At 40.7% G+C, this 17,362-nt stretch overlaps 1 protein-coding gene and 1 pseudogene across 7 annotated transcripts in view; one reads left to right on the plus strand and one right to left on the minus strand.

Moving 5' to 3' along the window:
- The first annotated feature begins 5,213 nt into the window (after nucleotides 1-5,213).
- LOC112423905 (small ribosomal subunit protein eS1 pseudogene) lies at nucleotides 5,214-6,430 on the plus strand (annotated as a pseudogene).
- Nucleotides 6,431-13,550: 7,120 nt separating this feature from the next.
- LOC105466156 (jumonji domain containing 1C) overlaps nucleotides 13,551-17,362 on the minus strand; it is a 310,861-nt gene continuing 307,049 nt past the window's right edge. For all 7 annotated transcript variants that reach the window (XM_071069618.1, XM_011715124.3, XM_024788032.2 and 4 more), the window contains 2 exons: nucleotides 14,757-14,888; nucleotides 13,551-14,467 (listed from right to left, as the gene is read on the minus strand). In XM_071069618.1, coding sequence (XP_070925719.1) covers nucleotides 14,378-14,467; nucleotides 14,757-14,888 — 222 coding nt within the window. In that variant the 3' untranslated portion in view covers nucleotides 13,551-14,377. The remainder of the gene's footprint in view (nucleotides 14,468-14,756; nucleotides 14,889-17,362) is intronic.

Below are 17,362 nucleotides of genomic sequence, written 5' to 3' on the forward strand. Positions count from 1 at the left end.
CCAAGATCACGCCACTGCACTCCAGCCTGAGCAACAGAGCTGGACTCTGTCTCAAAAAAAAAAAAAAAAAAAAAAGTTAGTTTGTTTATCTCAGTGTTTTTTTATTATAATTTTTTCTGTTTGACTATAATTTCTGTTCTGCTAAACATCTCAGTGTTTTAATATCCTAGACTCAGAACATTTTACTTGCCTAACCTTGCTCATAAAACTTGATATTAAAAGCTTATGCCAAAAATAAGTCATGTGTTGCTTAACAAGGATGTGTTCTGAGGAAAATGTTGTTAGGTGATTTTTTCGTGTGAGCATCCTAAAGTGGACTTACACAAACCTAGGCGGCAGAGCCCACTCCACACCTAGGCTGTATAGTCTTGCTCCTGGGCTACAAACCTGTACAGCATGGGACTATACTGACTAGGCAGTTGTAACACAATGGTATTTGTGTATCTAAACATAAAGGTATGGTCTTATAATGTGTCATGTGGCCCATCATTGACTGAAATGTTATATGGCACATGACTCTATTAGCCTAGCCATTTCTCTCTAAAAGATGAGCTCTGTTACATTTAACACACACACTTTTTTTTTTTTTTTTTTTTTGAGATGGAGTCTCACTGTTGCCCAGGCTGGAGTGCAAAGGCGCGGTCTCTGCTCCCTGCAACCTTTGCCTCCCGGGTTCAAGCGATTCTTCTGCCTCAGCCTCCCGAGTACCTGAGACTACAGGCATGCGTCACCACAACAGGCTAATTTTTGCATTTTTAGTAGAGCTGGGGTTTCACTATGTTGGCCAGGCTGATCTTGAACTGACCTCGTGATCTGCCTGCCTTGGCCTCCCAAAGTGTTGGGATTACAGGCGTGAGCCACTGCGCCTGGCTGTGACATGAACAGTTTTCTAACTTACCCCCCTTTTCTACCACTACCACCTCCTTCCAGGGCCCTTCCCTGCCATTACTTTTACCAATTTGATATATATTTTCTAGGGCCCATTTCTTTGCATTTCCACTAACATATTTATTTGGACTAATTTTACTTTTCTGTTGTCTTTGAAACTTACAGTATTTAATACGCTCGTTTACTCTGGTTCTGAAGTTTTGTGTTAGAATCTGTTACTAGAGTTGATGTGCCTTTTGACCAGGAGTATGTGGCACTTCCGCAGCATCCTAGCACCATGTCTTCTATAGAGTAGATACCGAATCAAACCCCAAACCCCGCTTGTTTCATTCATTCTGAAGACCTAGCCTCTACACTCATTGCCCCTCTCCTGGTTGGGGTTGTTAGGTGGTGGTGTGTCTTTGTCTAGCATAAGGCACTGAAAGGGATGTGAGAATAGCTTACTTCCTCTAAATAATGCATTCTGCATATGTAGGAAGTTTAGTGGCCTCTTGCTGTTGAATCCAGATAAATGGACGTTAAAAAGTCCAGAAAGGCCAGGTGTGGTGGTTTGTGCCTATAATCCTAGCAATTTGGGAGGCTGAGATGGGAGGATTGCTTGATCACAGGAGTTCAAGACCAGGATGGGCAACGTAGTGAGACCCTGTGTCTACATTAAAAAAAAAAAAAAAAAAAAGAGGTATGGTGGTACATGCTGAGTCCTAGCTACTTGGGAGGCTGAGGTGGGAGGATCACTTGAGCCCATGAGTTCAAGGCTGCAGTGAGCCATTACCATGCCACTGTACTCCAGTCTGGGCAATAAAGCAAGACCCTGTCTCACTCAGCCCAGAAAGCCTACCTCCGAGTTCTCATTGTCAGCTTTTCACAGACTAACAACAAAAGAAACATTTCTTTCATAAATAGTGTGTAGGAACAATTTTAGCTTAACCACAGGTAATGCATACTACCTAGGAACCATATTTAAGAGAAAGGGGGATAGGAGGAATTACGTTTTCAACATCATCAGTTCCTTCAAAACCATGTCTATCCCAGGTGTTTTATCAAGGTTATTGGAATAATGAAAATGTTTTGTCTGTAGATAAGCCAATTCAAAATGGTAAGTACCTTATCTTTCTGCTTTTATAAGTCTGTGGGTACCTTTTTGTTTTAATATGTTTTGGATGTTACAATTTTTAGGGTCTTTAAGCAATGTTATTTTATATATAAACCACCTGAGTCCAGAAGCTTGTGAGTTCCATGAAGTGATGTACCAGACTGGGAGCAGAGCCCAGAGGAAGGTAAGGCCCGATCACCATTTAGACTGTAGTGAGTTTACTGGGCCACACTGGGACTGGGTTGTCTAGTTGTCCTTCTGTGCCAAGGGACCTGATCTTCATGTACACAATATACCACTGTACCTCTGCTACTTTCTGCTTCCCAAGGAGGCATTGGAGACTATGATATTGTGATTTATAAGAAGAAATAAATATTTTGCTGTTTGTCTCTGGTTCCTGGCACAGAGCTCCCAAGTCTCCTGTAATTTCCTGGCTGGTAGGAACTTTTGTTCTAATGTTATGCCTCTCCATGGGCCCCTGGATAGGGATTGGTCACCAGAAAGACCAGCCCATGATTAGAAGCTTAAAACTTTCAGCCCCACCCCACCCTTTGGAAGGGGAGAGAGGCTGCAGATTGAGTTACAATTGATTATTCCCATATGATTAAGCCTCCATAAAAATCCTTGAACTACATGATTCTTGGAGCGTCCATGTTACTGAACATGTGGAGCTGGTGTGCCCTGAGAGGACACAGAAACCCCATGCCCCTGCCCCATGTCTGTCTCCCATCTAGCTGTTCTGATAAGTACTTTCATAATAAATAGTTAAATGTAAATAAGATGTTTCCCTAAGCCATTCATTCAAGCAAAGGATTGAATCCAAAGGGGTTAGGCAGCAGTGGGGAGTGTTGTGGGAACCTCTGATTTACAGCTGTTTGGTCAGAAAAACAGGTCGAACCTGGGACTTGTGGTTGGGTCTAAATTAAGGGTAGTCTTGTGGGACCGAGCCCTTAACCTCCAGGTAGGTAGAGCCAGAGTTGAGTTAAATTTGTAGGATCACCTACCAGAGAATTGATGTGTGGGAAAAAAACCTCACACCTGGTGTTGGAAGTGAAGTATGGAGAGTGAGTTGAGAGAAAAAAAGTGTTGGTTTTTCTTTTTTTTTTTTTAAAGATCATTTTATTTTTTGAGATGGTCTCACTGTTGCCCAGGCTGAAGTACAGTGTGTCAATCATGGTTCACAGCAGCGTTGATCTCCTGGGCTCAAGGGATCCTCCCACCTCAGCCTCCTGAGTACCAAGGACTACAGGTGTGCCACCACACCTAATTTTTTAATGTTTTGTAGAGTTGGAATTTCACTGTGTTGCCCAGGCTGGTCTTGAACTCCTGGCCTGAAGTGATCCTCCTGCCTCAACCTCCAAAAGTGCTGGGATTACAGGCATGAGCTACCACGACTGGCCTAGTTTTTCTTTATTCAGAGACCATCTGGTGAGACTTGAGTTTGTTTTTACACTCAATAGAAAAAAGCTTCATGTCTATTTTTAATGATAACCCTTCATTTGTGAGCAGTTGTGGTTAGAATCTCATTTGAAAATGATTAAGATGAATACTTGTGTGAGGCAGTCTGCCACAGGGTGTTTATAACCTATTTGAAGCGTCAGGGCGTAAACTAATAGTAGCTATTATTTATTGATTCATTCTAAATCGTAGGTTATGTAAAGATCAAAAGTGCTTAATTTTAATATCATTATATTGTGTCATAATCCCAGTGTAGTCTAATCAAAGATCTCTGGGAGTGGATGGGTGGCTGTTTAAAAAAGTATAAAGGGCATCCTCAGATTATTTGTTATATCCCAGGTGCAATCTTGTGTTTTTCAGAGCTACTGCTAACCAACACTGCCATCTGGTGGACAGTAAGAAACTTCTGGTTCTTGTTGGGTCCATTAGCCAGGAAGGGTATTATGGTGTCGACTCAAGGCTAGGCTGTGCCAATGACTGACATGGAAGAATGAATCTGTTGAGGTGTTACTTGACTTCCTGTCTAGAATAGATACAGAAAACCAATTCAAAAAGAAAGTGTCTTTAAGAAGCCTGGGCCAGGTTAGTGCAGGCAGGGACTGTAGTCTTACATACTAGTTTCCTGTCTGATATGACCTTTCAGGTTTTGCTGCCTGGGTTTAATCTCAAGAAGGTTGACCCTCAGTGGGCCTGGAAGTGCCTGGAGGTTAGGCTGAAAGCTATCATTAGCAAGACTTGGTCTAGTTGGGGAGAAGGGTTTGCTGATCTGAAGAATTTGGCAGCCAAAGCAGGCCTGAACCAATACCAATTTCTTTAGAAAAGAATCAACTTGATGTTTGCTCAGGACCTGGGAAGGAGGTGTGGTGGGCCACAAAGAGTTAATAAAGGCTGGGCACAGTGGCTCCTGCCTGTAATCCCAGCACTTTGGGAGGCTGAGGCGGGTGGATCATTTGAGGTCAGTAGTTCAAAACCAGCCTGGCTAACATGGTGAAACCCCATCTCTACTAGAAATACAAAAATTAGCCGGGTGGTAGTGGTGGGCCCCTGTAATCCCAGCTACTCGGGAGGCTGAGGCAGGAGAATCGCTCCAGCCTGGGAAGCGGAGGTTGCAGTGAGCCGAGATCCCACCACTGCACTCCAGCCTGGGCCACAGAGTGAGACACTGTCTCAAAAAAAAAAAAAAAAAAAAAAAAAAAAAAAAAAAAAAAAAGTCCTTAGTTGGATGCTGGTAAATGTCTCATGGTAAGAGTGGTTTATAAACATCTTGCCTTATGCTACTAAAAATACAAAGTAGCTGGTATACTTCTCACCTCCATTAAAGTATCTGGGATCAAAGAATGGGGAAATGACTTTCTAGGTATTTCTCTCTCTTTTTTCTTTTTTTAGATGGAGTCTAGCTCTGTTGCCTAGGCTGGAGTGCAGTGGTGCGATCTCGGCTCACCACAACCTCCGCCTGCCCGGTTCAAGTGATTCTCCTGCCTCAGCCTCCCTAGTAGCTGGGACTACAGGCATGCGCCACCACACCCAGCTAATTTTTGTATTTGTGGTAGAGACAGGGTTTCACTATGTTGGCCAGGCTGGTCTTGAACTCCTGACCTCGTGATCCACCCGCTTGGGCCTCCCAAAGTGCTGGGATTACAGGCATGAGCCAGTGCACCCGGCTGTATTTCTAGAACAGCAGGAACAAAGGCATGGAATTAAGGGAGGTGAGTAATCTTGGTCAGAATCATACAGTAGGACAATATGAGATGAAATTTGAGGGAGGCTCAAGTGGATTAGCTTTTTATTTCCTAAAGATGAAGGGGCCAAGATCAGGTTCCGGACTTGAGGAATGGAAAATATTTGGAATAAGCCCTCAAAGTTAGGGCCAAAAGAATCCAAGTGAAGGCGAGTTTAGTTTTTGCGGTCTTAGCCTGTTTCTCTAATGCGGGCGCACTACATTAGAAAAAAGTGGGAGGGCCCTTTTGACTCTCTGACCAGCACCACGGCAGTTGGCAAGAACAAGCGCCTTACGAAAGGTGGTAAAAAGGGAGCCAAGAAAAAAGTGGTTGATCCATTTTCTAAGAAAGATTGGTATGATGTGAAAGCACCTGCTATGTCCAATATAAGAAATATTGGAAAGGCACTTGTCACCAGGACCCAAGGAACCAAAATTGCATCTGATGGCCTCAAGCGTCGTGTGTTTGAAGTGAGTCTTGCTGATTTGCAGAATGATGAAGTTGCATTTAGAAAATTCACGCTGATTACTGAAGATGTTCAGGACAAAAGCTGCCTGACTAACTTCCATGGCATGGATCTTACCCGTGACAAAATGTATTCCATGGTCAAAAAGTGGCAGACAATGATTGAAGCTCATGTTGATGTCAAGACTACCGATGGTTACTTGCTTCATCTGTTCTGTGTTGGTTTTACTAAAAAACGCAACAATCAGATACGGAAGACCTCTTGTGCTCAGCATCAACAGGTCCGCCAAATCCGGAAGAAGATGATGGAAATCATGACCCGAGAGGTGCAGACAAATGACTTGAAAGAAGTGGTCAATAAATTGATTCCAGACAGCACTGGAAAAGACATAGAAAAGGCTTGCCGATCTATTTATCCTCTCCATGATGTCTTCGTTAGAAAAGTACAAATGCTGAAGAAGCCCAAGTGTGAACTGGGAAAGCTCGTGGAGCTTCATGGTGAAGGCAGCAGTTCTGGAAAAGCCACTGCGGACGAGACAGATGCTAAAGTCGAATGAGCTGATGGATATGAACCACCAGTCCAAGAATCTGTTTAAAGTTCAGACTTCAAATAGTGTCAAATAAAAAGTGCTATTTGTGAAAAAAAAAAAAAAAGAAAGAAAAAAGTGGGAGGGGTAGTCCAGATATGACGGAAGGATAAAGGGTGAAGGAATCAAGAATACAAATGAGAAGGTCTTTAAAATTGCCAAACACAGATTCCAGGATGTACAGGAAGACAAAGGAGACAGGTTAATTAGGGAGTGGGATAGGGCTCAGGGACCAAAGCCTCCTAAGGGATGCCCAAAGGTAGTTTCCGGGAAGGGACTCTTGATTTGGTTGATTGGAAGAACCAAACAACAATTAGCCCTAGGCTTCCTCCAAGGAAATTCCCTAAAGAAAAGTCTTGCTATTCAGAGTGTTATTAAGTCCCAGGGTCTTCGTTGCCACTAATAGATCTTTTTGGAGGGCCTGATATCAGATATTTCCCTATTCTTAGGAGGAGATGGCTGTTCAGGGAAGAACGCCAGATGTTAATAGAAGAAACAGAAGGATATTAAACATTCCATTAAGCTGGCGATTGGAAAAGAAAAAAAAGTTAAACATTGCCACAAAATCCTTTGGTTTCAGTGTTGAAACTAAATAAAACTCTAAGGAGGCAGCAAGATGTTAAATGGGGCAAGAGGGTCATAGACCAGTTTTCATTCTTAGGTAATGTTCATCTATTTGAAATATCCACACTTTGGGCATTGCGGTAAATTCCAGAATGGCACTTGTCTTGGTCTTTAAAGTTGGTTGAATACAGTACTTGAGGTATTGGTTGGATTTTTGAAAGGCAGGCTTATTTATTGAAAGGCTGGCAATGATAAATAGGCTCACAATTCAAAATGGAGGGATACAGACTTACATTGCTTGCCCATGGTTTTGTGATGATAAATCTGTGTGGGACTATGAAGCTATTAGAAATGTTCAGTTTAAGTGTTTGGCATATTGATATGCTGACAGAAAAAATGGTATGCCAATTTTTATATAATGATCTATGCTCTGTAGAGTGGCATACATGGAAAAGATTTGTCAGAAGTAAGCCAATAACCATGATCACCTCTGGGTGGGGGAATTACAGGTGTCCCCCTCCAGGTACCCTCCCTTCCCCCAATTCCTTACACTTCTTAGTCCTCACATTATCTTGATAAGTTTGGGGAAAAAATAAATAAAACCCCTGAGGTTTTTAAGAATCAGAAACAATTTGAGCTCAAATCAATTAGTGGTCACCCCTGTATACCTTTTAAGTGAACCCCTCTCCCTGTAGTTCACAGTAGTGGCTTCTGGCTTACAGGGCATCGCAGACAACTTCAGCTTAACTTAGTCTAAACAGTAGAAACACCAGACTATGAGAATTTTTCAGTTGACCAAAATTTTTTCAGCTGACTTGAAAAATCCAGCCACCTGCTAAAGGTTGGAAAGACATGACTGGAATACTTAAGTGGACTCCTAACTCAGGTTGCATACAGGAAAGCAGACTACAGTGGCCCAGGGATAAGCAGCAATTTTCCAGGACTAAGTAATTTCTGGAGCTTGTACATTTGGAACACATTTACAACAGTCTGTCATGGGACTCAATCTAAAGGGGCTAAATTGCTACTTTTATTTATCCTCTGGGAGGGAATGTGAGAAATAATGGATCAAGTCACATGATACAATTCAACAGCTATGCCAAATCCTTAATGTTCTAGAATTGGTTTCTGAAATCCTATGGTTTCATTGGTTTTAGAAAGCTTTGATTTGAAGAATCTCTTGGTGTACAAGTCAATTCAGCTGTTGGTTTTGAACATGCAAATTTGTTCCAATATAATATATTATTTGCTTAGGGAGCAATTCATTCTGCAAGAAAATGAACGCAGAAAACTGCACCTCTTGAACCAAGCTGCAGGGAAACACATAAAGCACACACACACCTCGAATAGACACTTTCACAGTGACATTGAACTACACCCATCCATATTTCCTTTCCCTCTGATTCCAGATAGCCCACCTTCCAGATAACCCACCTTCTTTTCCCTCTATTCCAGATAGCCCTTACTTTCACAGGAAGTCAAACCACAAACCGCAACCCTTCTGAGGCCCACTTCCATAAGCACACTGAGTCTTCCTCAAGGTAAAGTGCCATATTTGTTTGTAGTGTTTATATATTTCTTAAATGTTTATGTGTAAACCCACTGTTTTTAAATGTGTCACTGGTGAAGTTTTAAAGTGCTATGCCCTAATACCATTTTTCATATAAGCCCTGTGGTTTGTATTTGTGGAACTTTTCATAGTGTAGTGATTTTTAGAAACTAAAATGGAATTCATTTTCCTAAAAGTTGTATAGGCTGGCCTTTTTCCTTTCTATATGAAATGTTTGCTTAATATTTTCTTGTGCAACGTAATTTGTCTCTGCAAAACAGGAGTAAATTCTAGTTATTCAAAAATTTTGGAGATGAGTCCCCACATATGTATTACCCACTCCCAAATTAGGGGATAAGATAAATATATTAGGTTGGCTATACAATGTTTGTTTGTTTGTTTGTTTTGAGAGATGGGGTCTGGCTCTGTCACCCATGCTACAGTGCAGTGGTGTGATCTTGGCTCACTGCAACCTCCATCTCTTGCTATTCAAGCTATTCTGCCTTAGACTCCAAAGTAGCTGGGATTACAGGCATGTACAACTACACCCAGCTAATTTTTGTATTTTTAGTAGAGACGGGGTTTCAACATGTTGGCCAGCCTGGTCTCGAACTCCTGACCTCAAGTAATCTGCCGGCCGCAGCCTCTCAAAGTGCTGGGATTATGGGCATGAACCACCACACCCGGCCTAAGTTCACTGATAAGAAAAGCGCCTCACGCTACCACAGTATCTTCTAGATGTTTAATGTGAAAATAATGTGATTATATTTTATCTATAGAATGGGAGAGATGAGACTACATTGACTTGCCTATGACATCCTGGTAGTCGTTTACTAGACAACTATGATAGGAATTTGTCTAATTGACATTCACCTCTTATAAAGGCTATTCCAAGATGCAGCTCCTTCCCTGCTGCCCTTCTAGAACAAGAAATTAAGAGTGAATGACTTTCTAAATCACTCTTGAAAAGTGTATAGAAGTCTCAGTGAATGTGTTTATGCAAAAAGGCCAAACGGAGATCTAATATATACACATTTGCTCTGTCCTTTTTGTTACTTGAAGGGTTGTGCAAATACTACCTTTCCGAAGCCTTCCCTAACCCCAGGCAAAATTTATTACACCTTTTCCAAATACTTTGTATATACCTGTCATATACTATTTAGCATAGATGGGCCAGTCCTCAGCATCTTTTTTTTTTTTTTAAACCATCATATCACCAATGCCTGCCTAACACTTTTGAGTAAGTTGTAAATACAGGGTTTTTGTTTGTTTGTTTTGAGACAGTCTTGCTCTGTCTCCTAGGCTGGAGTGCAATGGCACGATCTCGACTCACTGCAACCTCCGCCTCCCGGGTTCAAGCAATTCTTCTGCCTAAGCCTCTTGAGTAGCTGGGACTACACGCCTGTACCACCACACCCGGCTAATTTTTGTATTTTTAGTAGAGACGGGGTTTCACCATGTTGGTCAGGCTGGTCTCAAACTCCTGACCTCAGGTGATCAACCCGCCTGTCTCCCAAAGTGCTGGGATTATAGCCGTGGGCCACCACACCTGGCCCAAGATAGTTCTATCTTACACTTATGTAGGGCATGGCATGTGTGGCTGGGAACAGTGATCCCTGTCTTTGTCGTGAACTTCTTCCACTTACTAAAGCAAACCTCTATCACCCACCTTGAACCGTTGTTTCCATATTCCACAGTAGCCCCACCTGTCAGTTACCATCCTTACTATGCTGCCAGAGGACCACACTGGCTCTTCTTGGAAAAGCAGTCAGTTCGCATCTGATCTTACACTTCCTTCTCATTTTTTTTTCTTTTCTTTTTTTTTTTTTGAGAAAGTCTTGCTCTGTCGCCCAGGCTTGAGTGCAGTGGCACAGTCTCAGCTCACTGCAACCTCTGCCTCCCAGACTCAAGCAATTCTCATGCCTTGGTCTAGAGTAGCTGGGACTACAGGCCTGTGCCACCAGGCCCAGCTAATTTTTATACTTTTAGTAGAGAAGGGGTTTCACCATGTTGGCCAGGCTGGTCTCAAACTTCTGGCCTCATGATTTACCCTCCTTGGTCTCCCAAAGTGTATTTGTTTGCTCATCCAGCTCTCCACATCTTTTATCCTCTGTTAAATTTGGGTCAAAGACTAAGGGGTGGTGAGGTAGTGTTGGCCTCTGTACTCATAATGCCCTTCCTCTCAAAGTGGAGTCCATTTGACCCACCCCGTACAATGTATGTCCTTGGTATACCCTCCACTGGCCCCAGGGCTGAGGCCTTTTTCACAGACAAGACACAGAAAGGACAATCCTGTTTTAGCTACAGCCAGTTGTGAAAACCTCCGCAGCCAAGAAAGGGAACTAACTTACAAGGCATGCAGCCAGTGACCTGGAGCCTGCCAACATTTCATTGTTATTTAAAAGTCAATTACTTTTCATTAAAAGAACCAGGACGAGCCAAAGTACTTCGCATACTACTAACATTTGCTACATTTTTATATTGTTTCAAAGCACATCTATGTAGGTTTATATAATAATTGCATAACTAGGCCATGTCATAACTTTTGCAGTTGGAAATGTCTGAGTCTGCATCCTGGTGACAGGACTGGCAGCATATATAACCTTGTGTCTTGGCCAACTTGTTATCCCAAGTCATACTGAATACCGTATTGAATACAGAATGATAACTAGCTGGGCGCAGTGGCTCACACTTGTAATCCCAGCACTGTGGATGGCCAAGTGAGCGGATCACCTGAGGTCAGGAGTTCAAGACCAGCCTTGGCCAACATGGTGAAACCCTATTCCTACTAAAACCACAAAAATTAGCTGGGCATGGTGGCGTGGGCCTGTAATTCAGCTACTTGGGAGGCTGAGGTAGGAGAATCCCTTGAACCCGGGAGACGGAGGTTGCAGTAAGCCAACATCGTGCCACTGCACTCCAGCCTGGATGACAATAGCAAACTCCATCTCAAAAAAACAAAACAAAACAAAACAAAACCCATTATATAGAATAACTAAATCACTTTTTCCTCTCCCATGGCTGACTGCTGATCTCATTTGTGAGCATCTTTGATAAGCTGGCATCTAGAAATAGAACACGTTGAATCTATCGATCTATAGTATATACGCACAGAGCAAAGTAAAGGTGTAACAGCACTTTTCTGAAGCTTATTAGTTTTACCCGGATGTTACTAAATCCATAACCTATCTACCAAAAAGGGAAGTGACAGAAAACCAGACACTGATTTTTCTGGGTATTACAGTCCCCAGACACATGGCAGAAGACAAATGCATTTGAATGCATGTATTGATTATTCATGAAAAGAAATCCATATTCCGGTAAAAAACATTATCAATTAGGGCCAGGTGTGGTGGCTTACACTTTTAATTCCAGCACTTTGGGAGGCTGAGGTAGGAAGATCACTTGAGCTCAGGAGATAAGAGACCAGCCTTGGCAATATAAGACCTCATCTCTACTAAAAAAAAAAAAAAAAAAAATACATAAGAAAATAATAAATAAGAAATTTAAAAATCACGCCTGTAATCCCAGCACTTTGGGGAGGCTGAGGCGGGTGGATCATCAGGTCAGGAGTTCGAGACCAGCCTGGCCAACATAGTGAAACCCCATCTCTATGAAAAATACAAAAATTAGCCAGGTGGTGGCACACGCCTGTAGTCCCAGCTACTCGGGAGGCTGAGGCCGGAGAATCACTTGAACCCGGGAGCTGGAGGTCGCATTGAGCCGAGATCACACCATTGAACTCCAGCCTGGGTGACAGAGTGAAACTCAGTCTCAAAAAATTAGCTGAGCACAGTGATGTGTGCCTGTAGTCCCAGCTACTCGGGAGGCTGAGGCAGGAAAATCACCTGAGCCCAGGAGTTCAAGGCTACAGTGAGCTATGATTGTACCACTGTACTCCAGCCTGGGCAACAGAGCGAGACTGTCTCAAAAAAACATTATACACTAGAATGGGAAAGAACTAAAGTACTCACCACGACTTTCCTTTTATAAAGGCTCTTTGTTGTTTCTCAAATTATTCTACACATTTAAATTATTCTACACCATACCACTGTCTGGAGGGAGCTGACATACTCAGACATAATCCTGAGGAGCATCAGACCCAACCAAAAGGATGGAGAGAAAAAGGCCAGAGGAATTGCTCCAGTAATTAGGGAGTAATCAGTAATGAACTCCCCAGCCTTCCAAAAAGCCTACAAATGTCGTTAAGGATGTAAACATTATGGTCCTCTCCCTTCACCCCAGGTTTACAAGGAATTAGGTCAGTAGCATGGAATTCAGACTATGGATAGAATATTCTTCCGACTATGGATAGAATACTCATTAAGGTGGGTCTGCACTGAAAGAAGCCACATTGCCTGGCTTTATCTTTGTTAGCTTCAGCTATTCAGAATAAGTTGTAAATATGGTTAAAAGGTGGCTCATGCAAGAGCAAGCAGCAAAAGCTTTTGAGGAAAAACAATCGCCACAGACTGTGGGATCCTGGCAGGCTTTAGGGGACCAGCAGGTGGTGCTCTACTCCAGAACTAACACCTTGGCTTTCACTTAGTATCAAAATTAAATCAGATGGAACATATGAAAGCATTAGGCAAAAGAAGCCACTTTATCAGCTGAGGCACATATGGAAAAATGGTATTTAAGAAAGTCAAAAGCTCACCAAAGGAGGTTCACAAAATCATTTGAAATATTCCTCAGGCCAATTTTTCTTTCTAGCCAAGTAGTCATTATCCATCCCATGATGAGTGTAGGTAATTAATGAAAAATGCCACATGTAGGTAATCCATGTGAAATGTAATTGCTCACATTCCTGGCTGAACCTTGCCTGAAGTGGAGGGTGGCATAACAGATTACATGGAGCTAAATGATGGTGACACAGGGAAAAACAGTATAAGCAACTTGCAAGGTGTTACAACTTGGACTCCCACTTTCTTCTTTTAAGCTAAATGCTTTCAGATGAGAAGGAAAGGCTATCCTCTCAATATCCTGCAGGTGTCAGTGGAGACCTACATCTTTCCAGCAACCTAAAGGGTTACGAATACGTAAGCCTCAAGCAACCAACTGACAATAGCAGCCAGCTATTAAAACCAAGACTTCAAATTAAAACAGCTTGCTAAGGTCATACAGTAAGTGGCAGAACTCATATTTATACCCAGGATGACTGACTTTGGGCTCTTCTCTGCCCCCAGTGGTATGCTTGTCAACACACACAGGGAGAACTCTGGAAAAAGTCAATTTTTGATAAAGTCCTTTTAATGGAAAATGTAAAACCCCTTTCAACTTTAATGTACAAAGCCATATGTAACACTTGCACTTTAACAAAAGCAAGCCAATGTTTTAAAAAAATACATCATTAAATGTATATATGTATATATTTACATAGCATATTAAGTTTAATATTTAGCTTTAAAAGTTCACATAAATTTTACCAAAATGAGACAATTTTAAATAAATTACACCTTTTGAAAATGTTTAATTGTACAGTCAATAGCTTCAACAAAATATTGAAGTGTCTGTATTTAGTATCTACTTTATATACTTTATACTTTACAAATTTTACAATTATTTGGCAGTAATTTTCTGATTATGACATGACTGCTGTGCGATTCAGCAATTTCCCAGATGCAGGCAATAGCTGGTGTTTGTGTCCTATTCTCACAGTAACTGTCTCAATGTAGTGAAAAATATCAGTAATTTTAGTAAACTGTACAAGGTCACATTTACACTTGATCAACAATATAGCATAGAATTTTTTATTTTTTACCAAAAATAAATACATCATTTTAAATCTGGCATTTTCACAAACATCATATACACTATAATACAAAACAGCTATATAGTGCTGCTTTTAAAATTCTGTTTGTTTTATAGCTAACATTGAATCACAGGAGCTGTGACATAGGCTATACTGCTGCAGTGTCAGTAACAAGTAATTACTACAAAGAGAATTTCTTGGCACTGATGGTTTTATGAAGCGTAAGTCAGTGTGCATACATATCATCATTCAAGGTTAAGTAATCCCAGTTCAATGACCTAAACATATCAAACTGGATCACACTTAATTTTCTTCCATATCCTCTACTTCATCCTCATGTATCTTCAAGGCTCTCACCATTTCTTTGACGGCATGATACAAAATATTTTTAACCTGAAAGAGATGTTGATATTTCTAATCACTTCAGTTGGACAGAAATTAAAAAATGAAAACTTGCAGATTTTACAAAAAAAACTATTTTAATAGGGGCCTAGGAAAGCCAAATATAAGAAAAATGTTAAGCCAAAAGGGACACTATAAATCATACAATTAAATACATGGTGGTGTTAATCTTTGTCACCCTAATGTGACCAACTAGGCAATGACTGCCTAAGCTGTTCTACATGTATATTTCTGAATATAAAAAGCCTGCAGAACAGGACCTAGAACACCTAACTCTTACCTGTAGTTTATCATCATAATTGATTTCTTCCTTCAAAAGTCTCAGTTCCTGTGTTAAATGAAATGACTCCACAAGATGTTCTGGAGACACAAAATCTTCAGTTACCTGAATACAGCTGTGAAAATTCTGAACCTATCCCCAAAAGAAAAAGAGTGAAATATAAGTTTTAGGAGGTGGAGCAAAGAAAAGCCGAGTTATTGAAAACCAATAAACACAAGAGACAATTCTGCTGGAGAATTTACTTTCTCCAAAACATCAAATGGATTTTAAAGCAGAAGACCACATTTTATGGGAAATGTCACTGAAAAGCTTCATGTAAAGTGACTTTGTAAATGGAATATTTTTAAATGATAAAAAGAAAATAACTTTTCCAGGAATCCTTTGGAGAGGCTGATAACCAGATATTAAATTATCAATTTTGCCAAGGTGGACTTTTAAAAAATGTGTTACTTTTAAAAACTAACTTGAAAGAATTTATGAGGCAATCTATCTGAGTATGTTTATTGTTGCTCCATTGGCTTTCAGGATTTTGGTCATTTCACTGTTAACTCTTACATCAGAGAATAAAGAAAAGGAAATGAAACTTTGTTAGGAACTGGACTGGAAAATGTAGTTCCAGACAGATCTAATGACCTCGACTGAGTTTCAGAAATATCCCAGGATTTTGGTTATTCGTGCCTTTCTTTTGTGACTTTCTTTCAAATTAGCCAATTAAAGATATCCCTTCAACCACCGGTGACATCAGTACAACAGTTTTTCAACAGTGTTCTCTCTCCTGACTAAACAGTTTTCCCAAGAAGCCAGTCAATAGTCTTATCTGTTATTTGCTCAGCATTTACAAACTGACTTTGCACTTGACTATAGAGCTGCTTTCTATTAATGCCAGTAAAACAAGAAAGGAAGGCCCAAGCTGATCCAATCTGGGATTTGTGGTGTTTGTAGATTGTCTTCTCTTGATATTAAAAAATGTCACAAAAATTCCTGGGAAAGGAGAAATAATTGAAAAACTAAGCATTTAAAGTTATTCTAATTTTAAGTATGCAAAATAAATTTAATTGGGAGGAGTGAGATGAAGGAGATAGTAAGTGGGAAATGGAGACTGTGGGAAAAAAAATCTAATTGATGATAGGGTGATGGAATTCCAGAGGGGCTAGAATTCCTCCTCTGGGCATAATGACCACCTGAACAGCTGCTGAAGTCTGCAGAGTTCTTTAACTCAAGCACTGTGCCTCTATTGATAACTTGGTAGCATAGTAAAGTAAACATTCTCTTTCTTTAATCATTAGGCTGTTGGTTCCTCTGGAGGATGAATATAGTGGATGCCTCACATTTTCAGCATTTCTGTACAGTCTCACTGGCTCTTCATAATGTGTCTGTAGAACAGATGCTCTATTTCACAGAGCAGGAAACTATGGATGAGATGTTCAGCGCCTGTCCCAAGACAAATCAGCCAATAAATGGCAAGTCAACAGGAGCCCAACTCCTGCGGTGTCTTGTCTTAACAGATGCTTTACAGTCCTGCTTATTAACTCTCATACCAGCATACACAGTCTCCAAATGCCCTCTCTCCTTATATCTTTCATTTATCTGAACTTAAGGAGAGTCTTTCCAAAGTTTTAGCATGAAAGAACCTTTTGGTATATCTAGCTGTAGCATGTCCTAAAATCATTTGTAGCTCCAAAATGTATACTTGGTTCTTTTTAAATACAATTTCTCTTTATTGATATTCTCACTTTGTTCATCCATCATTTTCCTGGTTTCTGTTAGCTCTTTGAGCATATTTAAGACAGTTGTCTAGTAAGTCCAATGTCTGGGCTTCCCGGGGAAGGTTTTTGCCAATTTATTTTCTCCCTCTGAATGGGCCATACTTTCCTCTTTCTGTGTATGCCTTGTACCTTTTTACTGAAAACTGGGCATCTGAACATTACAATGTGTAATCATAATCTCTCCCTGCCTCAGTTTGCTGTTGTTGATTCCTGAGGGCTGCAGTCATCCACTTGTTTAGTGACTTTCCAAACTGTTTTTGCAAAGGCAGTATTCCTTGTTGGGTGTGGTCACTGAAGTCTCTGTTCCACTATCTCACTGGTCAGCCAGTGACCTAACAAGAGATTTCCTTAAATGCCAAAAATCAGCTGCCCTTTTCTTCATTAGCAGTCTCTTGGTTGCTGTATAAGTTTTCGATTAGATTCCAGAGTTCTGAAAAAGTTCATTCTGTCAGTCTTTGCCAGCTTATGGTTGTTTTAAAATGACTTTTAGAACAGTAACCTTTATTAGTGCTTACAAGATGCTATTAGGTTTCCTAATGACCCCTACCTGATATATTTTGCATAAAGGCTTGAGGGTTACTTTGAAGAGCCCAGGTTCAGTTTTAAAGCAGAACACAACTCAACTTCTCATTTTGATTATCCCTTTTCTTTGTCACATTTGAGTCATTTATATTTCACTTCCTTGACATTGTCTTATTCATACTTGCCTAAAAGCATCAGTTATAATTATAAATAGGTAATGTTAAGAAAATATAATTTGTATTCACAGTAGGATTATTGACACTGTGATTGCTATTTACTCAGTTATTTGTGAGAACTTAGTGTGGAAAGATTTTGCCA

This window comes from Macaca nemestrina, chromosome 9 (assembly GCF_043159975.1).
Source record: "Macaca nemestrina isolate mMacNem1 chromosome 9, mMacNem.hap1, whole genome shotgun sequence".
NCBI classification, from domain to species: domain Eukaryota; kingdom Metazoa; phylum Chordata; class Mammalia; order Primates; family Cercopithecidae; genus Macaca; species Macaca nemestrina.